General features: G+C 35.9%; 1 protein-coding gene across 6 annotated transcripts in view; it reads right to left on the bottom strand.

Moving 5' to 3' along the window:
- The window catches only part of AUTS2 (activator of transcription and developmental regulator AUTS2), a 1,185,004-nt gene that overhangs the window by 679,765 nt on the left and 492,347 nt on the right, over positions 1 to 12,892 (bottom strand). For all 6 annotated transcript variants that reach the window (XM_070461290.1, XM_070461291.1, XM_020869794.2 and 3 more), the window contains one exon: positions 3,515 to 3,616. In XM_070461290.1, the coding sequence (XP_070317391.1) occupies positions 3,515 to 3,616 (102 nt within the window). The remainder of the gene's footprint in view (positions 1 to 3,514; positions 3,617 to 12,892) is intronic.

The raw sequence follows: 12,892 nt of genomic DNA on the forward strand, positions 1-12,892 counted from the left end.
GGTGGATTCTTTATCACTGAGCCACCCAAGAAGCCCAAGAATTTAATAGTCCACAATTTCAAATGTCACCCTAAATCTAACAACCTTTCCTGAGAGGTACAGCCAGATCTCTGTGTCTTAGGGTTGCCCACCTTGGCTGAGAAATGGACAGTAAAAAGTTTTGAGTACACACCCCTAAGATACCTGTTTATGAACTATATATAAGAACTAGTCCCTACTTATTAAATTGAATATTAGTAAAGCTTAATTTCTATTTTTTAAAGAAAAAATAAGCCATAATATTTTTTTCCTATAATACACTGGATCATCTTGTACAGCATAGTCAAGAAAACTACTTTAGAGAATTAAAAAAGAGGAAAACAAAAGGGGAAGGTTTTTGCTCTTTATGATATATCCTAACTCTACTGCTTCTTGAAACTCAGAGACTCTGAATGCTGTCTCATTTTTAAGCCAAGTCAATCTTGAGAAAGTACAACAAAGTTGAAGGTGTCAGGCTCCCAGATTTGACACTATACTACAAAGCTAGAGTAATCAAAACACTACGGTATTGGCACAAAAACAGACACATGGGTCAATGAAACAGAATAGACATCACAGAAATAAACCAATGCTCACATGGTCTATTGCTCTATGACAGAGGATGCAATAATAAATGATAGGGAAAAGAGAGTATCTTTAATATATAGTGTTCAGAAAATTGGACAGCTACATGCAAATGAATGAAAGTGTACCTTCTCACATTTTATAGAAAAATAAGCTCAAAATGAATTAAAAACTTAAATATAAAACCTAAAAGCACAGTACTCCTGGGACAAAAAAAATCACAGGCAGTAATCTCTTTGACATTAGTCTTACCAATTTTTTTTTGGATATACCTCCACAGGAAAGGGCAACAAAAGCAAAAATAAACAAATAGAACTATATAAAACTAAAAAGCTTTTTGATCTGCAAAGGAAACTACCAACAAAACAAAAAAGTAACACTGATTTGGAGAAGATACTTGCAAATGATATTTCTGATAAGGGGTTGGTACCCTAAATGTAAAAAGAACTCACAGAACTCAATGTCAAAAAAAAAAAATAAACAATCTGATTAAAAAATATATAGGGAACCTAAATAGGCATTTTTCAAAGAAGACATACAGATGGCCAATAGGCACATGAAAACTGTTAACAACATTAATCAGCAGGGAAATGCAAATCAAAACCACAATGAGATTATCACCTCAGATCGGTCAGAATGGCTGGTATCAAAAAGACAAGAAACAACAAGTGCTGGTGAGAAGGTGGACAAAAAGGGAATCACTGTGCGTGGCTGTTGAGAATGTAAATCTGTGCAGCCACTATGGAAAATAGTATGAAGATTACTCAAAAAACTAAAGACAGAACTACCATATGATCCAGTAATTCTACTTCTACTTCAACAGAAACAGTAAATTAAAATATATATATATATATATATATATATGTACCCCTCTAGTCATTGCACCACTATTTATAACAGCCAAGATACGAAAGCAACCTAAATGCTCATCATCAGATAAATGAATAAAACAAATACTAGACGCTGACGCACACATACGAAGGAAGACAACTCAGCCATAAAAAAGAATGAGCTCCTCTCAGTGGCAGCAACATAGATAAACTGAAGGATACTATGCTAGGTGAAATAAGTCAGACAGAGAAAAATGAGTACCATATGATTTCACTTATACATAGACTCTACAAAACAAAGCAAACGAACAAACAAAACAGAAACAGACTCGTAGACATGGAGAACAAACAAGTGGTGGTCAAAGAGCAGAGAGGTGATTGTGGGAGGATGGACAGACAAAATCAGTAAACGGAATGAAGAAGGATAAACTTCCAGTTACAAAATGAATATATCACAGGGATGTAAGTGAACCCATAGAGAATACAGTCAATGATACCATAACAAATCTGTATTGTGATAGATGAAAGCTGGATTATTGTGGGGATCATTTCATAATGTATAAAAAATGTCAAGTCACTATGTTGTACACCTGAAACAAATGTAGTACTGTATACTAATTATACGCTGCTGAGCTGTGCTTAGTCGCTGAGTTGTGTCCAACTTTTTGTGACCACATGGACTGTAGCCTGCCAGGTCCCTCTGTCCATGGGGATTTTCCAAGCAAGAATACTGGAGTGGGTTGCCATGCCCTCCTCCAGGGGATCTTCCCTACCCAGGGGTTGAACCTAGGTCTCCTGCATTGCCAGTGGATTCTTTACTGTCTGAGCCACCAAGTAACCTGAAGAATACTGGAGTGAGGAGCCGATCCCTTCTCCAGGGGATCTTCCTGACCCAGGAATCAAACTGGGGTTTCCTGTACTGCAGGCAGATTCTGTACCAGTGAAGCTACCAGGGATGCCCATATTAATTATAACTCAATTTAAAAAGAAAAAGAAAGATGGTTAGAATTCTAAACTCACCACCTGTGGTGACTAAAATGTAATCTGTAGCTTCTGGGAGGGGGAAAAAGGAAGAAAGGAAAGAAAGAAAGATGAGGGAAGGTGGAGAGAGGGAGAGGGAAAGAAGTGATGAGAAGAGACAGGAAGAGAAAACAGAAAAGAAAAGGAAATTCCCCAAATTGAGTACACTAATCACAAAAGGTGAAATGGTGCTATTTATGGGAATGCTCTTCTTTGGCTACCCAAATTACTTTTTTAGTGACAGTAGAATTATTTTCTTCCTCGAGTAAAAGTTTTTTGCAAATAAATCAAACAGATTGGGAAGAAAAAAAGAATACTGTCTCACTCTGTTAATGTTCCTTTCTTTCTATCAAGAATAAAAATACTACCCGATCTATTTTAAAGGGAAGTTTTAAAATGTTGCTCTCAGGTGCAAAGATGGGCCAAGGACCCTGTTCTAGGACAGATTAGGGAGGGGGGTGAGACGACCCCGAGAGGGCAGAAGTGGTTCGGTGCCTTGCTGGTGCGCAGGGGGCAGAGTGGTCAGAACAGGTCTAGAAGGCTGACAGACCCCTGCAAGAGGCATGTGGTGTGTGCTCACAGGGGGGTTTCCTCCAGAAATCAGAAGGAAATTTTAATTCCTTCACTTGCCAAGTAAGTGGGGGGTTAGTCATCCCTTCCAACAGGAATCAAATGAAAGAAAGGGGCTGTTACTGATCTCACAGATGAAGAAATGACGAAAGGCACACATTTAAGTACGTCATCTCCCGGTTACAGCACTGCCAGACTAGTTTTTTCATTTCTAACACTGATACCAAAAAGTATTATCACTTCCTTTTGTAATCTATTGTTTCTAAGCTGACAGATACACTCAACCAACATTGTAATTCTTTAAAACACATTTTAAGTCAAACTAGAAAACAGAAGGACACTATAAAGCAAGGCTCAAATATGTGTCTGCCAAGAGAAGATAAATGCTTGGATATTTACAAAATGAAGAGAAGGGATGTGCTGGTGAACTGAAACTGGACTCAAGGGATGTGTGGTCTGGTGGTTTTAGTTTGTTTTTTTTTTTAACTTACGTCGCTGAGCCTTTCCCGGGAGCTGCTCCTGTGGAAGCCTTTGGATTCTCCACTGGCGCTTTCACTGTCACTGTCCCTGCAGCTGTTCTGCCCTGGCTTGAGCTGAAGGAAGAAGAAAAGAGAAAAAAGAAAGTGTCAGTGGTCTCCTCACACAACTGCTCCTTCACCCTTATTCTTTAAGCCTTGTCAAAAATGAACAATTTAAGGTCTTGATCTTTAGCATTTTTCTCAGCTTCTGAATAGGGCCAGGCAAGCTGCTGTAGAAAGAAATGTGGAGGATAAGATAAGTAAAACATTTAGCATAAAATGTCAATGTAGATAAAAGACCTGAGCAAGCCTTAAATAAACACTTGAAAAGTCTAACATGAATCTTGGAGGGTAATCTTCCCTGAGATTTTTCCAATCCAGGTTTTACCAACTATGATTTCTATCTTATTCTCTCTGTCCTCTTCTGGAGAAGAAAAAAAGAATCAACAAACAGAACAAAAAACAAGTTTTTCTTTTCCTAAGAGAAAATGATGAGATTCTTTATATTATCCTTTAACCACTAGGGAGACCCTGTTTTTCAAGATAAAACTCTAAAGATATTTTAAAATACCAAATTAAGACCTACAGCTTAAGTAAATTAAGCCAGCACCCATTCAACAACTATGTATTATATATAACATCTGAGCCTGAAAGTAAAACTAGAGATATGGTGCTTATTGATCAACTTAAACAGTCTTTGCTGTTTAATAGCTTTACAAAGCTATGTTACCAGTTTCTACACATTTACTGGCTCTGATTTTCATGTTCAGGATGTTGGACACACTTACCCAGATCTGATTTTCCACTCAAAATTAACAAACACACAGAACAACAAACCAAGAGTCTATATAAGACTGAGTCAAATTCACATGGACCATTAGTCTATGATGTTATCATCAACCACGTTTGCAGAGAACGCAAGCAATGTGATGCAAGTTACAACACACAGACCCTTTACAATGTGCTCACTCTAGCGAGAGAAAGACAGAGCAGGATAAACAGAGACAGCAACACAAGGAAATACATACACGCTAAATGAAAACCAGAAACGAGCCAGTGATGTTAGGAGGAAAGGCAATTTCTGAAGTCTTGGATTGTAAAAGAAGATTAAGTTCCTATGGCTGAAAGGAGAGAGAAAAATACTCTTTATGAGAGAAAGTCAAAAAGAAAAGGCAGGGAAACCAACATGCTAGGAAATGATCAGCAGTCTTATCGGAAATTAAAAAAAAAAAAAAAAACTTCTTTTGTGAGGAAACAGGAAGAAACAGTAGAGGGGGGCATGGGTCCGAAAAAGGGAAATGTCAAACAGAACATGAGCCCCTTACTTCTGGGTAGCAGGGAACTTCAGAGAGCAGAACAGGTAACAGGTACCAAACACCTTGGCTGCAGCCTTTCATGTGGCTCTGGGACCATGGGGGAAGGTGAACCAAGATGACTGGAGAATGAAATCAAATCAGCATTCCCTGAAGCTTTAATGTGCCTCTTTAAAGACTACAGTTCAGACCTGACTTTTGGCCATACCATCTAATCAGCTATTCCCAAATCCTCACTATGTAAAAGGCATTTTTTTTTTTTTTATTTCAACATTTCTACAAATCCACTTTTATCACTTCCTTCTAAAATCCCTTTCTCCAGGAAGTCTTCTCTAATGGAACCAAGAAAAATGATCCTAATTTTATTCTGTATCCTCCTGAGCCCTTAAGTACTTAGTTTCCTCCTAAGTTACTGTTAAACCTGCTAATTCTAAGTTAATTCAGATGCAAGCTATATGAGCCTTTTCTTATTACTATGGAATAAAAGTTCAGAATACTGTCATTCTCTTCAAGTTTTCATTTTTATACTTGTAATAAAGGGGAATTGAACCTAAAATGAACATCACTTCCTTTCAATTTTCTGAACATGTCATGTCCATTCCTGGCCTGTACTTTTTCACACTAGATTTTCTCAGTCGGGAATGCTCACTCTCATTCTCTCTGCACTTTTCAGGTCAAAATTTTTTCTGAAGATCAGATATTATCTCTTCCACCATGGTCTTTAAAGCGTTCTTTCTCTATATATTTATTTTCTGACATATGCCTTCAAAGTCTAGCAAGCATCTCATTTTTCATTGAATGCCTTTTATAATTGTGATATATTTTATCAAGTTTTAAAAGGCCTGCATTAAATATATTTATACTGATGATAAAATCTGTGTGTGGAATGTAATTCATAAACAATGTCGGAACTCTTATCTCATTGGATCTCTGAGTTAAGTAGAGGCAGGTAAAACTAACTCCAATGGGTGGAATGGAAAAAAAAAAAACCCAAAAACTAATAAAGGAAATCTGCTCAGAATTAGGGAACAGATTGAGGACTAACCCCGTGTCTCTACTGCCTACTGCTATCTTCATTGTAATTCACAGTGCTTGCTTAAATGTTTACATTTAACCTGGAAATAATGATTCTGTGGTAGACCAGTATTCTCTCATAGAATTTATTTTCGATACATCTGTGGTAACTAACTGTATTCACAAAGAAATCTTATTAGGTAACATTTGATCAAATAATGTTTATAAAAACCAACACCTCCAACTTAGAGGAGAAATAAACATCAAACTGGGAATTCAGAGAATAAGAAAATCAAGACTTTTCCTAATGCTCAAATGGCTTAACAAAATCTAGACTTTCCATTTGGGTCTCTTCCATGTTTCTTCATGGAAGGAAAAGGATGACTTCAACAAGGTCCAACAAGAGACCCCAGTGGCCCTGATGTAAATTTTCTGACTAAATGTTGATCTAGGCTAAGAGCAAAACCCAAGAAAAACTCAGAGGAAGCAGCTCACTAGCCTTCCTTATGTCCTGCCAGCAAAAGCACTTCAGTGAATTTTCTTCAGAGAGCCTTACATAAAATCCACCCCCATAGTACCCCTTTCACCTCCAAAGCCAGGCTCAAGTTTAAAGGAAACTTAGGATTTTAAGCTGTCAGACAGCTCAATATTTCAAAGATACAGACTGACTACAGTAAGTACTAAAGCTAAACCACAAGATTTCAGGCAAAGAAGTATTCCTTCCTAATCCCATGAATACATTTAAGACTGGCATTTTCAACCACATCCAATGGATCATTCGGGGTAGCATAACTAACTCAGAAGTTGTAATCCTTCACCTGAAATTCCCAGCTATTACCTACAACCAAGAGACATTTCAAAAGCCAGGTGCTGGCTTAAACATTTAAAGACCTAAGAAAAATCAATCTGCATGCATTGATTTCTCCTAGCATTCACAGCAGCTCTGTTATAAGAAAGTTTCTGCTATAAATGATGGAATGAAATTTTTTATTATCAGTCTTTAGATATCTAAGAACCTCACTTACTTAAAAATTACTACAATTCACTCTAGTTTTAGAAGTTTCTTCCCATTAGGTATAATATTGTTTAAGAATCAGAAGTAGAAAAGAGAAAAAAAAAGTGAAAGGAAGCTAGCATCTAGCATGAGTGGCTGTAATACTATCAAGTAGGATTATCATCTTGTGTAAAATACAAGAAGCCAGTGTATTTTCATCAGATTTCGTAGTCAGCAGTATATTTACCATGCTCTGAAACTGTGCTGTCATTACAGAGTTAACTATTATTAATGACTAATTGGGAAAATAATGATACATGGTTTCGTTATGGCTAATGAACATGTAAGAGAGTCCCACTGTCCCAGACTGAGGGAAGGTGGAGCAATTCTGTGCACATCTGGCAAGATTTGTGAGCTAGGCTGTGCCATTCTTTTCATGTGTGTATGGAGAGTTCCAAGAAGATGCAAGATGTTCAGAAGGTGCCATTAACTCTTCAAACAAAACTCACAAACAGATGAAGTATGTGAGAAGATACCTATGCCTAGAACTCAAGAAGACTGACGGGACTTACGCAGTGTCATGCACAAGAACAGCCGAAAGTAATCTCCTACCCCAGTTTTGGTTCCTCAAAGCACCATAAATCTTACCTTGGACTGCTGAGTATTCCTGCAGGGATCGAAATGAACAATATACAACACTTCTTAAGGTGCCAACAAGCACCAAATCTCCTGTTCAATGATATTTTAAAATATACCTTCACTAACATCAAAACAGTGAGTATTTAATCTCATAAAAGTGGTGTTTTATTTTTCCCATATAAAACTGTCCCTAAGTGGAGAAAGTTTCATAGATTGAGTGGCATTTGACTGTTTTATTTCTTAGGCTTTAAAAGGTATTTTGGAGGAAAGGCACAGAACCAAAGTAAATAACTTAATGAAAAGGTTGGACATGTCAAAACAAGCTAGCGGGAAATAACTAGTACAAACAAAATTATAAAGTTGAATAGTAAAAAACTTGTTCTTAAGAAATAAATATTGTACTTTTAAATGCATAGTAATAATATGTGACAGGAACAAAAATTAAATTCTGGAAACTAGGGTAGAGCAAGGAATTTGTGTGAAATTTCTCTGGTACCACAGAATCAGAAGTTATACTGTTATTGTTTTCAACAGAAAAAGAATTTTAAGGATTTCATAATCATAAAATTAATCACTAGTAAAATTTAAAGTTATTTGCTTCTAAGTTACTATCAAATGTAAAAGAATAAGAATAATAATTAACAGAAATGGAAAAAATAAGTGAAATAGCAACAAAGCAAGCATGTGGTTAAGTATATTGGTTATTATAACGATAACATACATGGATTAAGCTCCCTTTTATTTTTAAAGGCAAGGATATCTAGTTTGTATTGGATAAAGTAAAAAAAAATGTATTTGCTGGTCATAAAGCACTCCTAAATTTTAAAAGAGAAAAAAAGACAAAATATTAGAAATAAATGGCTAAAGTCATATGCCAAAGATAATCATTTTATAGCAATAAAAGGTATAATATTTACCTTTTAGATTTCCGTTCTTTATAAAAGGAAATCAACAGGAGTTAAAAAACTTTAACATGCTATTTACACTAAGAAAATAAAACAACAGAAAGGGACCCAGGGGTTAAAGTGTTACAGAATTCAGTTTGCTCAAGCAATAGATATTAAATTAAGTAACTTATATAGACCACATCTTTCAGAGCATCCAGGGCACATTACCACAAACTGAAGATGAAGCAGGCTACAATGAATATCAAGGTATTAAAATTCAGAAACTACATGAACAGCCTTCTGGATAGTAAAAATTAATGACATTTTAAACTGGATATCCATATTACCTAGAGATTTTTATTCAATATAAAGATAATAAAAATTCTCTCCACAATTATAACTGAGTCAGAAAAAATAACAAATAGCACTTATAAATTAAGAAAGTGAAAATTATAAATACATGAGTAAAACATTTAACAAGCTCTGTTAATTCTGTGCTAGAGATTAACTTATGTATTTTCTACCAGATTGGAAGTAACAGAAATAAACAGCCTAACTACAGAGAACAAAAAGTTAACACAACAAGAAAAGCAACAGTGGGGAAGATTAGAGAAAGGAGACGACAAAAATAAACACTACATAATGAATTGGAAATTTAAATACTATACAATTAATAAATTAAAGTAAAATTGGGAGAAAAGCCCACAAATATAAAAGAGACATACTTCTTATATATCTAAGAATAAAGAGATAAAAATCAAAACCCAGAAATAACAATAACACTGTGCCAACACAATGTAATAATAATATGATTATCATTACAAAAATGTGATAATGAACATATTCTAAATTAAATAGTAAACATAATTCTCTGTTGCTACTGACAAAAATCATACTAAACTAGCTTCAATTTTTAAAAAACTTTAACAAAATTTGATCCAGAGCTTGAAGATAAAAAAAAAAATAGTAAAGCTAATCTGTGCCCAAATCTGATAGTAACAAAACAAAAAGAGAACCACAGGATGATCTTAATTTTAAAAAGCTGCAAAACTCTGATGAAAGGTAACAAATTCAACTTAACAATAAATAAAAAATAGCCCACCAAATTCTAACGAATTTTGCAAAAGAATGTAAGACTCCACTAATTTTCAAATGGGCACAAGGGAAATTTTTGAGGTGATGGCAAAGTTCAAAAATTGTAGTATGGTGGTGGTTGTACATCTCTGTTAAAATATTAGACTGATAATGAATAAACTTCATCATACATAATGAAAACATGTTGTATTTAATGAATATTTTAATAGAGCAGTTTATTTTGAAAAGATAAGAATCCATCAGGATTTCCCGGGTGGCCCAATGGTATAGAATCCACTTACCAATGCAGGAGCTACAGGTTAAATCCCTAGGTCAGGAAGATCCCCTGGAGAAGGAAATGGCAACCCATTCTAGTATTCCTGCCTGGGAAATATCATGAACAGAGGACCCTGGCGGAATACAGTCCAAGGGGGTCACAAAAGAGTTGGACACAACTTGGCGACTAAACGACAAGAAGTCCCATGAATTTCATCTTTTACTCCAGAGAAGAGTTCCCTAGTTGAAAACTTACCTGATTAAATCAGACTATTGAAGCAAAAGAACACAACTCTCTTTCTCAAAGTCAACTGTCCATATAAAAATCTAAACATGTGAGTCAACAGGGGGCGTATCTGGAGGGTCATCTTGGAATCTCGCCTATTACAGGCAGTTTCCAAAGACAAGAAAAGGAGGAACTGTCTCAATCCATGTATCATAAATAGGGTTCCTGGATATGCCTGGATTTTGGAGTGTCATTTCTCTTTGTCACTGATGTTCCCAAATAAAAACTCAAGGTATCCCATTGATAATAACATGAAGATTGTGTTATTTGCCTGAGAAAAAGAGAAACTACTGATGTGCTTACACTGGACAACCACACATATTATTCACATTTAAACAGGTTCAGTGGACTTCACAGCAACAGGAAAAATTGAAAAGTTAATCAAATAAAGAGCAGAAAATAAGCTAAGATCAATCTAACTATGTAGGCCCAAATATAAACAAAAGGCAATTAAGAGCAACCTAACCAACTTTGATATACTTCCAACAGACAAATGCAACCCAAACAACAAAACTTAATAATGTTCTATGGCTTATCCAGAGAATCATAACTCTACTCTATGATTTGGCCAAGAGGCTATTATGATACTATATCTTCATAACTTAATTATGTGAAGGAAAGGGAATGGAAGTGTAAAAATCAGTGCTCATACACAAATAAAATCTCTATCTACAACCTGGGTACTTTCCAAGTTGAATTATGTTGACAAAAGGCATGATAACAAACTGACTTTTCATTTCCTATCAAAAAAGAAGTCTAAACTATCTGGGGGGAAAATAAAGCACAAGAATGTGATTAAAGGGAAAAGCTTGTCTATTTGGCATTCCTTAAGTATGACTGTGGACTGAAAAATAAGTCTGTTTTCATATAGGTTCAGAAATCCACAATAAACATATGCAATACAAAAATAACTGGATGAAGGGATGTTTGACTGCTTTGGTATAGTTTCTAGTCTTCTGATAGTGAGATTTTGATTACTGAAAAGAATTTCTGAGACAGTATCATTTGGCTAGTGAGTAAATAGTGATGCTATGAACACAGGAATACATGTTATCTTTTCAAATTAGAATTGTCTTTTTCAGATAAATCCCTAAGAGTGGTACTGCTGGATCTTATGGTAGTTCTATTTTTAGTTTTTCTTTTTTATTGGAGTATAGTTGATTCACAATGTTGTGATAGTTTCAAGTGTACAACAAACTGCATCAGTTATACATATACTCACTCTTTTTTATTTTCAGTTTTAAGGAATCTTGGTGGTTTTAACAGTTGACATTTCCGCCAACAATGTAGGAAGTTTCCCTATTCAACACACCCTTTCCAGTATTTATTATTTGGAGATTTTGTGAATGGCCCTTCTGACTGCTGAGAGGTGATACCTCATTGTAGTTCTAATTTGCATTTCTCTAATAATTAGTGATGTTGAGCATCTTTTCATTTACCTGTTGGTTATCTGTGTATCTTCTCTAGAGAAATATCTGTTTACATCTTCTGCCCGCTCCTTTTTTATTTCTTTGAATGTTGATGTCCATGTGTATCTTAATGTCTTAGTTGACGCAGGTTGCCATAACAAAATATCAGACTGATGGCTTAAACAACAGAAATTTTCTCACTTCTGGAGGCCAGAAATATAAGAACAAGACGAACACTGTTCCAGCATGGTCAGTTTCTGGTAAGAGCTCTCTTCCTGTCTTACAGACAGCCCCCATCTCTCTGTATATTCATACGGAGGGAAGAAAGAGAACGACCTTTCTAATCACTCTTCTAATAAGGGACATTAGTCATATCCTCTTATGACCTCATTTAACCTTAATTACTTCCTTACTCCAAATAAATTGAGGGTTCGGGCTTAAACATATGAGTTTGAATTGGGTGGGGGGTGAACTGAGAGAATTCAGTCCATATTATCAAACATGCACCGATTATTGAGTAGGCTACATTAGGCTGGGCTAGGCTACACTGCTAGGTTACATTACTTCAAGAAGAACAGAAATGAACTTGTTTAGAAAACACTATGGTCAACTCTTTCGAGAAACCATAGTCATTTTTCATAGGTGGTATGGGTTCCACACATACATATTCTAGAGTATTTGAAATCCCTACTATAGACTTAATTGCTGCTGTTGTTGTTCAGTCATGTCCGACTCTTTGCAGATCCCATGGACTGCAGCATGCCACGTTTCTGGGTCCTTCACTGTCTCCGGGAGTATGCTCAAACTCGTGTCCACTGAATCAGTGATGCCACCCAACCATCTCATCCTCTGTCGCCCTCTTCTCCTTTTGCCTTCAATCTTTCCCAGCATCACAGTCTTTTCCAATGTGTCCACCCCAAATTCATATATTGAAACCACAACTTTCATTACTTCAGAATGTGACTTATTTGAAGATAGGGACTTTAAAAATGTAATTAAGTTAAAATGAGGTCATATGGGTGGGCTCTAATTGAATCAGATTGGTGTCCTTATAAGAAGATGAGACTGACACAGGGAGGCATGAGATAAACACACGCACAGAGAATAGGCCATGTGAGGGCACAGTGAGAAGACAGCCTCCTCTACAGGGAAGAAGAAAGGCCCTGGAAGAAAGAAAATCTACCATCTTGGACTTCTAGTCGCCACAACTGTGAGAAAATAAATTTCTGGTTTAAGCCACCCACTCTGTGGCATTTTCTTATGGCAGTGCCAACAAACTAAGTCTTTTCTTAGAGTACAAACATTCTGTTTATTATTGTTTCCACCTTAGAAGACAATCAATCAAGACAAAACAAAGAAACCCAGCTACCTTTTCAAGATTCCCTTTACAAAATAATCCTTAAGAACATCTTATTCAATATCTCTCATGTTCCTCCTCCCATTCTCTGTTTAACCCATT

This window comes from Odocoileus virginianus, chromosome 33, assembly GCF_023699985.2.
Source record: "Odocoileus virginianus isolate 20LAN1187 ecotype Illinois chromosome 33, Ovbor_1.2, whole genome shotgun sequence".
NCBI lineage: Eukaryota > Metazoa > Chordata > Mammalia > Artiodactyla > Cervidae > Odocoileus > Odocoileus virginianus.